Genomic DNA, 15000 nt, shown 5'->3' with positions numbered 1-15000 from the left:
ATATAGATGCACTGACACACTGAGGATGGTGTCCCAGTCCAGTTCTTCCCAGAAGTGTTCAGTGGGGTTGAGGAGGTCAGAGCTCTGTGCAGGATTTCTCTTACTTCACGTGTGGAAGGAGCATTGTCATGCTGGAACAGTGTTTAAACCTTATGGTTTCAGTAAAGGGGAAATGGTCAATACTTGTGTCCACATGAGGGTTTTATTGTCATTACTGAGGTGAAGCTGCAAATCCCCTGCATGCTCCCTCATGTTACTGTAGCAGCTTTATGAGATTAGGACACGAAGAACATCTGGACTGTTTTTGCTATTGTGTGTGTGTGTGTGTGTGTGTGTGTGTGTGGGGGGGGGGGGGGGGGGGGCTTCGTATTGGGGCTGTCCAATGACTGCACGTCTTTCTGGAATGAGGAAGTCACTATCCAATCAGAGACGACTTTGAGAAGGTTGGAATAAGAACCTATTTGTGGATGAAGGGTGGCATTTTTATGTCTCTCTCTCTCTCTCTTTCTCTCTCTCTCTCTCTCTCTCTCTCTCTCTCTCTCTCTCTCTCTCTCTCTCACTGTGAGATGAAGCAGAATGCCAACAGCCAGCATTACTCGTTGTCTAATAAAGATTTTATGCTGCATCACTCTTTTTAAGATGCAGACCTTTGTTCTCTCTCTCTCTCTACCTCCCTCTCTCGCGCTCTCTCTCTCTCTCTCTCTCTTCTTGTGCAGTGTGTTATATCAGAATATGAAACACGACCTGGGGTGAAAACACGAGCAGTAGAAATGATTGTTAAATGGTGTAGAAGTGAAAAAGACGCCTGTTTGCTTTCACCGTAGCAGCGTTTGCCTGCATGACCCCATCGGCTGCTATATATAGTAACAGCACAACCACTTGAATGCCGAGCAGCATGGGGCGATGATGGATGTGAACGAATTTAATTCCAACAACAGCATCGAGCCGCGAGGAGGGCATACCTCTGCCGAGTTTGTTGCTGCTGTTACCATGGCAACTGGAGATATGGATTAAGATGGAACTAAGTTTCTGGCTTAAACTTATCATGCTTGTATTCGTCCAGGTTTTTCGCTTCTCTCGGTTCTTCACACAACTGTACAAAGTCCTCGGGTGCATAAACACTTGGTTTAGGTCAGAGTGGCAGGGAAACTGCTTTCTTTTTTTCCTGACTTTCTTTTTAAAAAGATTTGACACCTTTTTAACATTTTGCTTATTACACCAGATCTTCTGTCATCAGAGTCACAAGAATCTTCTATCAAAATTTATTTCAGCGGACATGAAATCTCTTTACTTATATATGAGGCCCACATTGGTTCCTGCTTTTAAGTTGCCTCAGATTTGACAGATTTCTCCAAAAACATTTTGTTTAATTCCTTTTTTAACTAATAATCTCAGAAATCCAATCTAGCGGCCCACACACACACCAGCAGATAGTAATGCTACAGTGAAGCCAAAAGAAGATACCTGTTCCCACCAAAACCTCTTGTAATAAGGAGAAAATTCTGATGCGCTCGTTAGCGAGAAACGTCCAATTTAATGACATTGGGATTACAGAGGATGACACAATCGCACAGCTGGGAGCGGGAAGATTTCCCAGAGTGGCGTTTATAACGGCAGCCGGTTAATTCCTTCCTCAACTGCTTTGGGGGGAAAAAATGCACAGAAGCTGCTGTAAAAAATAGCAAACGTTAACTAGGCATAAATGCCACTCAATGACAGCTGATTGTGTTCCACCGCCCCCTGGTGTTCATAACAGTTAATGACACCACTAATTCTGATTTCCAAACTTTTAATAGTGAGACAAACAGAAGATACTTAACATAAAAAATTAACAAAAACGATCATCTGCAACTTCTTCAGCATGTTAAAACTCTGAAATCGACACACACATGTAGATTGTCATTCCCATATTAGTATGCTTTAAAATAACTGACAGGAAACTTTATTAGGCTAGGTTAAAATGCAATAGCTAAACGTGACTCAAGTCGCGAAGTAGGTTGTCGTGCTTTTTAAGTGCATAACCAGAATAAAAAAACCTGGAATTTCCTGGAAGACATGACGACACGCTCATCCTTTCCTGATAATGTCTCAGTGAGGAGCTACAGTTTGTGCTCACACACATCCCGATCCACTTCAGTAGTTCAATTCTGAAAAAAATATCAGATTTTAATTCAACAAGTTTGTTTATTTAGACAGACATCTCTGTAATAAACAGAACAGCAGAAATAAATTTCTTACCTTCAAGCTGCTGCAAGTTGTCCCACTGCTTCAAAACATTCAGGTCATAATGATATTTGAGGATGTTCATGAGTGACTGTTCTTTATAATAAAACTGTGTTATGTAAATCGTACGCCTGCGTTCAGACGCATCATTAATAATCCTGTGTTCAGAATCCTCACACCTTCACCACTGTTAAAGGACTCGTTGTTGGAAAAAAGTAAAAGACAGGATGTTCTGCTTTTACTGTGTTTCTTGTACTAATTTCTTTTCTAAGCACTGACTGAGGAGAGAATTTGGAATACAGGCTGCTTTGAAACCAAAATGGAGGCGGGGTTTGGGGTGTTGGGGGCGTGTCTCTAAAATGAATGACATAAAGAATTATTTATATAAAATCACACATTTTGGACCACAATAGTTTTTTTTTTTTTTTTTAGCAATATAATAATTATTTCTGCATTTTGTTTAAAATCATCAGTCACTAGTAATAAACAAAAGAAATGTCTATTACACCTTTAATACCTTTAACAGTATTTCATTTCATCTTTTCCATATGAAGGAGAGATGTTAGATAATGATGTGTATAATATGATTTAATACAGCACCTCTTCTCCATCAGGAAATCTCTATTTAAAGAATACTCAAATTAGTTATTATATACAAACTAAATTCATCATCACCAAAAATAAGAAAATTTGGGTTTATATTTCCGCTTCACCTACGGGTATATAACACGCTACACTTGAAGATGATGGAGTGTGGGATGTTCTTATGTCACAGGCGTAAATGAACTGAATCCGCAGACGAGTGTGATCGGTCTGAGAGACGCTGTGGGAGACTGCGTTTAGTGAAATAAGGCGGTTATGCTCTACAGGAAAATTCACACTTGGAGAATAAGTGCTGAATACAACACGCATGCACAAACACCCCTGAGCTCGTTACAGTCAAGTATTCGAGGAAAGTTATTTTTGTAGACTGACACAGACGAGGGAAGTGGTAATAATTGTAGCTGTTAGAAACAGAAGTCGTGTGAAAGCATGTTTTCTTCTCAAATAAATTGTAATTCAGCACAAATACATACCTTAATACACAACTGGTGTTGTGATGTTGAGAAATGTACATAAAGACATAATCTACACCGAAATTACAATTACAGAAATGTCAATCTGAGGCTTGACTCAGGCTACAGAGACGGTTTTCAGTTTTATAATAAATATATAGTTTTAATTGGGGACATAGGAACATAAAAAAATACAGCAAAATGAAACAGATTTGCTGTTTTTATTGCTCTGTTCTGCTTTCCTGTGTGTGTGTGTGTGTGTGTGTGTGTGTGTTGTACATACTGTAGCTATGGAGGCTGAACTGATTATTAATTAAATTTTTTATTTTTTTGCTTCGTTCCAGTGACATAAAAAGCCGTGTCTCTGGGGGCCTGTGAGCAGTGAAATGCGGCTTTGTGTCTGAAAAAAGTGCATTCTGCTTCTGCTGTAATGCGCATTTATGCTGAGACCTTGGAAATGCAGCGTGCTGTGTGTGTATATAAAGTAAGGACTGGCTGATGTTTTTGCTGGCTGATATAGGAGGCTTCAGTAGACTTTTCAGTGTTGTAGGAAATCACATTTTCTTTCATTACTACTGTGTGTGATTTACAACCTACACACATTTTAATGATCAAACCAGTCACACAAACCACTGGTAATGCTAACAGTGTGTGTGTGTGTGTGTGTGTGTGTGTGTGTGTGTGTGTGTGTGTGTGTGTGTGTGTGTGAGGTTTCTGACTGGATACATTTACACAGAAGGCTCAGGGCACCATGTAGACTCAAAGTCACACTGGATCACACGTGGGGCAATATAATATGGCCAATCCATCTTTCTGTCTCCGTGCTCCTTGTAGCTTTCACACATCTCAGGTGGAGCTTTCTCTTATTCCAAAAGACATTCCCTCAGTATGTATTTAATTAGACTGAGATCAGATGAATTTGAAGGCCACATGTGGACCAGATGTTAATTTAATTCCATGTTCCTACTAACGCAGTGTTTGTTACTGAAGTTCCCGCATCTGGCAGCTCTTAGAAAGTCACTTTGGCCCACGTTATTTTTGTGATTCAGCGTCTGACTCATTTACGACACGTAGCATAACATAGCCTTCTCAAATATCTGTGTCTCGTGTGTAACCCTCTTACAGAGCAGTCCAACATAACGTTAACGCGATACGTGCAGGAAATGCCACCATATCTGCACATTTCCACAATCTTAGTGTTTTTACATACGGCCTCGATTTCAGATTTTCAGTTTTAAGAAGGTGTGATTTCTGATCAGATTTGCAGGTTCCAATCTGCCAAAGATCTGATCAGATTTTGGTTGGCTAGCCCAAGATGGACTGATTAACAGATGGAAAAGATTAGAATTCTGTTTTAAATTTAATTGTAAATATGGATATGTATTTTTCAGTTGTTCTAGCTTGTCTGAAGTAGATCTTGTCAGTGTTGTATTTATTAGTGTCAGTGTGTGACTGACTGCCATGTTGCACTGATTTATGCGTGTGCTCTGGCACGTGCGGTGTGTGTGATCACGCTGTTACACTAATTCATAGCAGTTCTACTAGTCAGTTTTTGTCACTGATTAATGTAACCGCGCCCTCATAAACTGTGCAAGCCAAGTGTTTCTTCTGCACCTGGGGGAAGTAAAACCTGCTGATACCACAGGCCATTTACACGGTCACTGGGCATGGTCATGAAGCAGCCTGGGAGCCTTATGGTGAGGGATCTATAGGGTTTTGTATAGGGATCATACCGGGGGTCATATAGGGAGTCGAATAGGATGTAGTATAGGGAGTCATATCGGGAGTCGTTTAAGGACTCATATAGGGTGTGGTATAGGAAGTGATATAGGGAGTCGAATAGGATATAGTATAGGGGTCGTATAGGGAGTCATTTAGGTTTAAGGTGTTGTTTAGGAAGTCATATTTGGAGTGATAGAGGATGTTGTTTAGGGAGTAACATAAGAGTTGATATAGGCTGTTGTACAGGGAGCCATATTACAGAGTCAATTTTACAGATTGTGTGATGGGTGTTGTTTGTTTTGAGTGCACAAGAGCAGCAATATTGTTTGTGCTGTAAACAGTATTACAGAAGTATGTTAGTTTCAGAATCTTTAGCTGCGTTTTATCTGAGTTCCCTTTGGTGAAAGTCCAGCACAAACTGGTGTTCTGTCCGTGGTTTGTGAACAATCTGTTGAAAAGCCGCACTGGAGATCAAGCATTATTAATTCTCAAGGTGAACTCATTGGCTGTGAAGTAAATAGTCTGTCAGGTAACAGATAAATAACTGCAGTACAGCTGCATGCAGGTGTGCCAGACTTGCTACAGGTTTATTTATGAATGTTTCAAAATCATCAGGTTTTTTTTAGCACAGCATCACCACAGGAGATGTTTAATGTATCTGCTGCTGGAGATTAAAGCAGTGTCTGTCAGCTGAGAGCAGGTTTGGGGTGGATGGTTTTGCTAAGTGCCAGAATCCAAACTGACGTCTTCATATATAAGCACAAGCTGTCAGCTGTAATGTGTGGACATTGACGTGTAAACTGTTCACCTTAAATATAAATGTAAATTTTACTGCTGTAATATGGTAATCATGTCAGACTGTCAGTGTGTGAGTGCTGCTGTAGGCCATGTGTGTCTGTGCGAGTGCACCACTGGAAACAGTGTACATGAGTGTATTGCCGTAGATCATGTCTGTTCATGTGGGTGCACTGTTGTAGGTTGTGTTTGTGTGAATTCACTGCCGTAGATCAAATGTGTTCATGCAAAATCATTGCTGTAGATCGAGGATGTTTGTGCGAGTGCTTTGATGCAGATCGAGGGTGTTTGTGCGAGTGCACTGCTGTAGATTATCTTCCTTTACAGGCAGACAGCATGAAATGTACTCGATCAGTGTTGAGTCACAAAATTACAGCATGTCATTTCTCTTCCTATTGTGTCTCAGTGCATGTTATTTTTTTCTTAACGACCTCCGAATGTTTCTCTCTCTCTCGCTCTCTCTCAGGGCTATGTTTAAAGGGACAACAGTATATAATAATTTATGTGCTGTTTATGTTCATTTTTGACAATCCCAGGGTGAAATTCTGATCTCTTTATTCCATGCATTTCCATGTCCCATGTTTTATTTAATGGACGGATGTACACCTCCATGATGCGATACGTTTTCCCTCTATTATGATGCAGTACGATCTGATTTCGATTCGATTCAGCACAATGCGATTCAATGCTCTCTGATGCAATGAACAAAATCTGATGCTCTGCAATTCAATATGGCACAGATAGTTCACTTTTATTTCTTTGGTTCAGACAGACAGCAAATCATCAATTTACTTAAGTGCCTTCTGACTTCTAACTTCACAAACAGGCCTTTGTGTTGCAAAAAGAAAAAAAGATGAACATTTCCTGTTGTGTCTGCAAGAAGATGCAGCTCTACCTCTGCCGTGTTAATCTGTATTCTATGTGAGTCTCAGGACACGCTTCGGTCTCTGCAGTGTTATGATACGTCATATTCACGTAGCAGCAGCGGTGCTGAGAGAACGCGCTTGAGAAACGGTTTAGTGAGGAAAAAAATCAATCTACACATCAAATATTGGTCCCTTTTTTAATAATAAAAGTAGAGTGCATTTAATGTTAATTAGAAATAAATCGTTTTTTACAGATGCAAAATGTTCAAAACAATGCATCACGATACAAATGCCAACTTGCACCTAATGCACACTTTTTAAAATCGATGCATCACATTGTAATTTTTTTTTACTTTAAAGTATTTACTGATGGATGTCTTACACCAGGTCCTTCCTCCTTTATGAAACCTAACCTATTTACTTAATTATTCAGTAGTGCGTTTAAAGCTCTCCATCCTCATGTTGACTCATACTGAACTTCAGGCACCACGGATGTCGTTTAAATGTCACTTAGTGATAAATGAGGTGATTCATTCAGTGAGAACGTACTGAAATAATCCCACCTTACTTCCTGTTCCTGTGTGTGTCTCTGCAGGATAATGCATTGGGCTCGGAGGATAGAGCAGGAGATTGACCGAGTCCTGCAGCACATCAGTGGAGCGCAGCAACTTAAAGGGGTGAGTGTGTGTGTGTGTGTGTGTGTGTGTGTGTGTCCTCTCTCTGGGAGCAGCTCAGTAAAAAATAACCTGGCCTTTTGAAAATTTTCTGCCATATTTTACATGCTATTTGTACAGTGGGCTGAAATGTCAGCAAGGTGACTCATCAGCAGCTGCGAGAGCTCATTAAATACAGTCTCTGTTATAAGTCTCAATAAATATCCTGGTCATAAAGTACATCAAATACACAGGTGACTCACTAAAAGTAGGCTGTATGGTTCAGAAGAGCCGGTTCCTCTTCCAGCATCTTCCTGAGAACCTGGAAAACCATGAGGAGATTGGGAAAGAAGGAAATGCAGAGGAACTACAGACTTTATAAGAAATGGTGGAGGTAGTGTAATTGTTAAGGTATCAAGGGGAGATTGGGGGAACTAGGGATAGTAAGAATGCTGGGTTATTATGGGAGATGGGGTAAAAAGGAAGGTATTGAAACAATATAGAGGCTGGAAGAGGAGGTAGATGATGGGACAGGCAATGGAACTAAAGGAAGTAGGGTCACTATGGAAGGTAGGGGGTAGTTTACCTTAGTAACCTTCAAAGCCAGGTTAGTTTAGGGGATTAGGGTGTGTGTGCAGGGTTTCTGTATTATATACTGTATCATTACGTACAGTGAGGAAAATAAGTATTTGAACACGCTGCTATTTTGCAAGTTCTCCCACCTAGAACTCATGGAGGGGTCTGAAATTGTCATCGTAGGTGCATGTCCACTGTGAGAGACATAATCTAAAAAAAAAATTCCAGAAATCACAATATATAATTTTTAAACTATTTATTTGTTTGATACAGCTGCAAATAAGTATTTGAACACCTGTCTATCAGCTAGAATTCCGACCCTCAAAGACCTGTTAGTCTGCCTTTAAAATGTCCACCTCCACTACATTTATTATCCTAAATTAGATGCACCTGTTTGAGGTCGTTAGCTGCATAAAGACACCTGTCCAACCCATACAATCAGTAAGAATCCAACTACTAACATGGCCAAGACCAAAGAGCTGTCCAAAGACACTAGAGACAAAATTGTACACCTCCACAAGGCTGGAAAGGGCTACGGGGAAATTGCCAAGCAGCTTGGTGAAAAAAAGGTCCACCGTTGGAGCAATAATTAGAAAATGTAAGAAGCTAAATGTGACTGTCAATCTTCCTCGGACTGAGATCTCACCTTCGTGGGGTCTCAATGATCCTAAGGAAGGTGAGAAATCAGCCCAGAACTACACGGGAGGAGCTGGTCATTGACCACATGACTTTCTCCCATGACTCCTCTGGATCATCCAAATGGTCTTAAGTTTGCCAATGACCATTTGGATGATCCAGAGGAGTCACGGGAGAAAGTCATGTGGTCAGATGAGACCAAAATAGAACTTTTGGGTCATAATTCCACTAAACGTGTTTGGAGGAAGAAGAATGATGAGTACCATTCCAAGAACACCATCCCTACTGTGAAGCATGGGGGTGGTAGCATCATGCTTTGGGGGTGTTTTTCTGCACATGGGACAGGGCGACTGCACTGTATTAAGGAGCGGATGACCGGGGCCATGTATTGCGAGATTTTGGGGAACAACCTCCTTCCCTCAGTTAGAGCATTGAAGATGGGTCGAGGCTGGGTTGACATTGACAATGACCCGAAGCACACAGCCAGGATAACCAAGGAGTGGCTCTGTAAGAAGCATATCAAGGTTCTGGCGTGGCCTAGCCAGTCTCCAGACCTAAACTCAATAGAGAATCTTTGGAGGGAGCTCAAACTCCGTGTTTCTCAGCGACAGGCCAGAAACCTGACTGATCTAGAGAAGATCTGTGTGGAGGAGTGGGCCAAAATCCCTCCTGCAGTGTGTGCAAACCTGGTGAAAAACTACAGGAAACGTTTGACCTCTGTAATTGCAAACAAAGGCTCCTGTACCAAATATTAACATTGACTTTCTCAGGTGTTCAAATACTTATTTGCAGCTGTATCATACAAATAAATAGTTTAAAAATCATACATTGTGATTTCTGAATTTTTTTTTTTTTTTTAGATTATGTCTCTCACAGTGGACATGCACCTATGATGACAATTTCAGACCCCTCCATGATTTCTAAGTGGGAGAACTTGCAATATAGCAGGGTGTTCAAATACTTATTTTCCTCACTGTATAAGTGGTATCATCATATAACTGCATGTTGGATTTATTAATTAATTTTGTTGCCTGTTCAAGGACAATAAAAATAAATGCTTCATAATTAGCAGAATTAGGTGAATTATTTCTAGTTGTCTCTAGTGCAAGGTTGGGGATCTGGAGATGGTTGTTAGAGAAAGTAAAGGATCAGATTATTCTTTTTCCCTCTGAGCTTGTCAGTTCTTTGGATGTAAGGCGTTGCGTTGCGTCACTGCATGGTTGAAACATAACTAAAGCATCTATGAAGCAGAAGTGTGTACAACAAGGAGCATCTGTGTGGAATTGGATTTTGGCGATTAGATGAGAGGCCGTCTCTGGGAAAGTTCTAAACTTGACTGAGTGCTGTAATTGATTTCTTTAATAGAAAAGTCCAGCGTGGCTCAGAGGAGACGCCTCGGCATTGCCAATCAGACTGTCAGAGTAAAAGGACCTGATCCAATTTGCTCGTACACTTGTCTCCTCCCGACTGCTTCTGATGAGAAGCTTTCCACTGTCTGTGTGGGAGATGAAGGATTGTAAAATTAGCTTTGGAGCCTCTGCTCTTATTACAGTACACTTCTCAGATCTGATTGAAACGGGTCATGTGAGTGCCCCAGTGTTACAACACTTCACCATGGTTTATGCCGTATGTCCTTCAAAAACATGATCTTTGGCTAAATTAATTATCTACCTCACAGCAATATTGCGGTTACACTCCTCTATTGCGATTATCTATTTTAATTGCACAATATACAGTGTTATATCAGCCAGCAGTACTACATCAATATTAATGGGCAGGTGTAAGGGTCGAGTTACACTGGCTAGAGATTTTTTAGGTACGTCTACAACACCGAGCCATTAGCGAAGAGACTCATTTGAACTGAAATGTTCTAATTTCAACATAAATGTGATTCGATTCCTTGCATCAATCTTACAACAGGTGTTATCCGACTTTCATTTCCTCAGTTTCAAGGTTAGTTTCTACCAGCAATTTATACATTGGACAAAGAATTTTTTTTTTTTAATCTTATCGTATAAATTATCATCTCATTAAATGTGTGCAGATATTAAGAAGAAAACAATTATTCCTGGAAGAAAATCAGTGGTGGACAAAATCCATGTATCACAAACCATGTAGTAAAAGTACAAAAGGTTTGCCTCCAAATGTACTATATTGTACTATGTACGAAGTGCTATGATTTATTATAACTATAATGTTCCTATTATCATTTTTATCACAAGACTCTTTACTTAATCACCTTAGTTTATGTGAAAAGACTCGAATGTGACTCTCAGCACACTGATCTATTAATAGAATGATATTAAAGACTCAAACACTGATTGATTTCTATTACAATGATCATGAACCCAAAACCTTCTTTTCATCTACTATGGTGTAAATGAGTTCACATGTGTTGTGGTGAGTTCAAGTCTGGAGTTTCTTCATCATGTATTCCTCTCTAAATGTTCTGCTTGATGTTGAAATGATGCTGAACAGGTAGATTTTTTAAAAATAACTACATAAGTACAGTAACAAATTACATTTACTTCATTACTGTCCACCACCAGAGATGGGAAGTAATGAAGTACAAATATTTTGTTACTGTACTTAAGTAGATTCTTCTGGTTCGGTTTTTTCTTCACTATTTATGTTTTCAGAAAACTTTTTACTTTCATTCATTACATTTTTACACAAAATGCCGTTTTCAGCCCATTAACCGATTGTCATTTCTGTATCATTTTCTGTCTCACACACCACAGACGTAGGCTGGTTTATAAAGCTTGTGGATGAGACATGTGTGGAGGAGACAGACAGAGGGAGTCAGTGATGTAAACATGCCTGAGAAAAGAGACATTCCTGATATCGTCATCCTTTCTCTGCTTCTGGTGTATATTGTGGATGTTCAGACTGGATACATTAAATATTAAATAGAGAACAAAATGTGAAATTCATATACATACATACATACATACATACATACATACGTGTGTGTGTGTGTGTGTGTGTGTGTGTGTGTGTGTGTGTGTGTATGTATATATATTGTTGTGTAAATATGTAGGTTGTATTGTTGAATTGCTTTTCTAGTCCACCATCAGTGCTAGTACAAAATTAGCGGTTAACATTTAAACAAAACAAATACTTTTTATATATGGTGTATAAATAATAAATATTGCACAGCTCATGCTCACAGGAGACAAACAACATGCAGCACTTGTGATTTGTACATGCTAATCAGGAGACAGGTTTATAACTCCATGCTGGGAGTAACATCACAGTGTAGTAAATACATTACTACAGTAACACTGAATCCAGAAGGTGTGAACCCAGTGAAGCCTCTGCAGTTTTACTCAAACTGGCCCTGATTTATAGTCCAGTCCCCAGAGTGACCCCTGAGTGTAATCTTTAAGCCTGTGAGGAGGCAGCAGATGGCATGCTGGGTTTGTGCCAGCTGGACCACAGTGCCTGAGTAACTCCCTCTGCCTTCAGCTCTTCGCTCTGTATTTCCCCTTTCAGTTACAGATTTATTTACTGGTCTGATAACGATCTGTCTTCAAATTGCTAAATGTATTTGTGGCATTACTTTCCAGTTACCATTAGATGGAGTTAGCTTCGATGTAGCAAACAGAACTGATACTAAATGAACAAAGTAGGAGACACTGCTTGATTTTATAATACAAAAATGTATTTTTTTGTGTGTTGCTAATGTCAGAAATGTGAAAAGTGTGTGTGTGTGTGTGTGTGTGTGTAGATGTTTAAAAGAAGAAGGCACTGGATCTGTTTACTTGTCCAGTTCTAGATGCAAATACTATAAATAAACTTTGGTTATGAAATTGTGTGTGTGTGTGTGTGTGTGTGTGTGTGTGTGTGTGTGAGAGAGAGAGAGAGAGAGAGAGAGAGAGAGAGAGAGTGCGAGTTGGATGTGTTTGTAGGAGGTATGTGCATCTCATCTCAGTCATTCAATTCAAATCAACTGATTCCTTATTAAATGATTCAAAAGACCACGAATTCAGTCTGAATTATTAATTAAGATACAATAAATAAATAATCTCCATTTAGTAGATTTTGATGTCTGAAATCCGCATATTTTTATTTATTTATTTATTTATTTATTTATTTTATTCCAAAAAAAAGCGATATGGTTGATTCTCCATGGCTACTGTTACACAGCCCTGGTTCGTATTGCGATTTTTTTTTATTAAGGGGTGTGTGTGTGGGTGTGTGTGGGTGTGTACACAGTGCAGACTGTGTAAGTGTTTCCTGCTCACTTCTCTCACCGCTATGCAAATGAAACACACTCCAGCACTCCGGCTCATAGGGCTGGGCGATATGGCCTAAAAAAAAAATCCCGTTTTTTTTTTCACAAAAAATCAGATTTGCGATTTAAATCGATTTTTTCCCCCCTGCTTAAAATCAATCTGCATATGACAAAAAAATTTTCAAAAAAAAGTTTTAACTTTTATTAAATAAAGTTTATTTATCCTTCTGGAATTATAACCCACTTTGGATTAAAGTGCAATCAGAAACAACAAGCCAAAAATACAAGATGCAGGCCCTGCCTTTGTAAATTGTGAAAATAGAAGGTAACATAAGATAAAATGAGCAAACCTATAATTGAAAAATTTTTTATGAGTGTTTAAATGTGGAACATGATTAAAAATGCACCTGAGGTTTGGAGTGATTTTGCCTTTACTTTTCTCCAAAACTTCACAGTAAAATGAGATAAAAATTTAAGAGAGTAATAGACAGGGACACTGTAAATAATAATAATAATAATAAAAAATAATAATAATAATAATAATAAATAATTTAAAAGATTGAGCAAACCTATAAGAAAAATGTTTTATGAGTGTTTGAATGTGGAACATGGTTAAAAATGCAGTGATGCTTGGAGTGATTTTGCCTTCACTTTTCTCCAAAACTCCACAGTAAAATGACTGATGAATGAATAAATGGTGATTTAAATGCTCTGATTTTTCTGTTTCTTAACGGAAACGCCGTTCTGAAGCGTCTTTACATGTATTTTGGTCGCTTCCACCACCCGTACCGTAAGTGTACGATTGGACGCGCAACACTAAACAAAGTGCGGCTGCTTAACTTTTCTTGGGAACGAGTTCTTCTCTGCTCGCTGCCATGTTGTTTGTGTATCTCTGTGGCAAACGGGGGCTGAGTTCGTTCGAAACTATGGGAGCCCAGAGGGGAGCGTCGGCGGACATTAAAAAGAGAACCGATTTTTATTAAAACAGACCGATGTAAACTACACATTCGAGTTAATCGATAAAATCGATTTATCGCCCAACCCTACCGGCTATAACTCGGTTACAACTATAATTACAGCACAGGTCAAAAGATTGTGATTGTTTGGGGAAATAGATCCGTGTCCACACTGTGACATTTAATAACACACAAGCAGCCTCGAGTCGTGGCTATGAGTCAGATCTCATTACTAGCAGCAGCAGCACGTGTACAGCAGAATTTAAACTTCATATATAAGTGAAATGAACCAAACTCTTCACTGCACTGCATCCATGAGTAAAATCATTTAAACCACATTATTGAGTTTAGTTGTGTGGAGGTCAAATTACTTACACATAATTTGCCCTGCCATGGTTCACCCAAAAGTTCCCTTACCTCCACTAACTGCCCTTCAAGTCTCCTAGTTTATCTTTCTTACTTCTCCTAGCTTCATTATTCCCTTTCTCTTTCTAGATCTTCTTGCTACTCTCAAATCTACATTTGCTAGTTTTCTAATTTAGATAGGTTCCTCTAACGTTCTGAACTCCTTTGCATTCCCAAGTCTCATTATTTATTCTTTTTATTTCCATTTTGTCTCCTTGGATACCTATATACTTCCTCCTCCAACATCATCTAGTCCTCTACTTCACCTAGAACAGTTGATTGTTTTTTATTTTTACTAGGTTTCTTTGATGTTCATATTCCATCTTCCACAATTTCTGTTACTCATCCACTGTTGTCCCCTTGGTCCTCTATTATTTCCCCCTGTGCCACTCTATCCCTCTCTCTCATTCCTTCACTATTGCTATCCCTTGTTCCTCCTCTGTCCTCTGTTCCTTCACAACCCCACTTCCTGAGCTATCCTTTGCTCTTCCACTTGTTCCCCAATTTGTCCACTATCTTCATTTCCTGAGCTGAATCATTAAATATATACAAGGCTTATTATTATTATTATTATTTTTGTTATTAGTAATAATAATAACTGCCTAATAAAATAATAATAAAATAAAGCCGCATGCAAATTGTACATAATATAGCAGTCATAATTGTGTGTGTGTGTGTGTGTGTGTGTGTGTGTGTGTAATCTGTGAAACACTTCTGCACAAGCAGAATTCTTCACTACTCTTCCGACTGTGTCCGCTGATCCACTGTTTTACTCTCGATCTAATTAACGTGATTAATGTAATTCCTTGTTAGATGTGACGCTTCGTAATAATAATAATATATAATATATATATTTTGTCCAGGCAAACATTTTTA

General features: G+C 39.1%; 1 protein-coding gene across 2 annotated transcripts in view; it reads left to right on the top strand.

The window, feature by feature from the left end:
• Positions 1–15000, top strand: part of cacna2d2b (calcium channel, voltage-dependent, alpha 2/delta subunit 2b) — a 43574-nt gene that overhangs the window by 6881 nt on the left and 21693 nt on the right. For both annotated transcript variants that reach the window (XM_083533712.1, XM_083533713.1), the window contains exon 2: positions 7257–7338. In XM_083533712.1, the coding sequence (XP_083389838.1) occupies positions 7257–7338 (82 nt within the window). The remainder of the gene's footprint in view (positions 1–7256; positions 7339–15000) is intronic.

Source organism: Silurus aristotelis, assembly GCF_946808225.1.
Source record: "Silurus aristotelis genome assembly, chromosome: 28".
Taxonomy (NCBI): domain Eukaryota; kingdom Metazoa; phylum Chordata; class Actinopteri; order Siluriformes; family Siluridae; genus Silurus; species Silurus aristotelis.
Note: the sequence above shows the minus strand (reverse complement) of the source record. Positions and strands in the feature narration are given on the sequence as shown.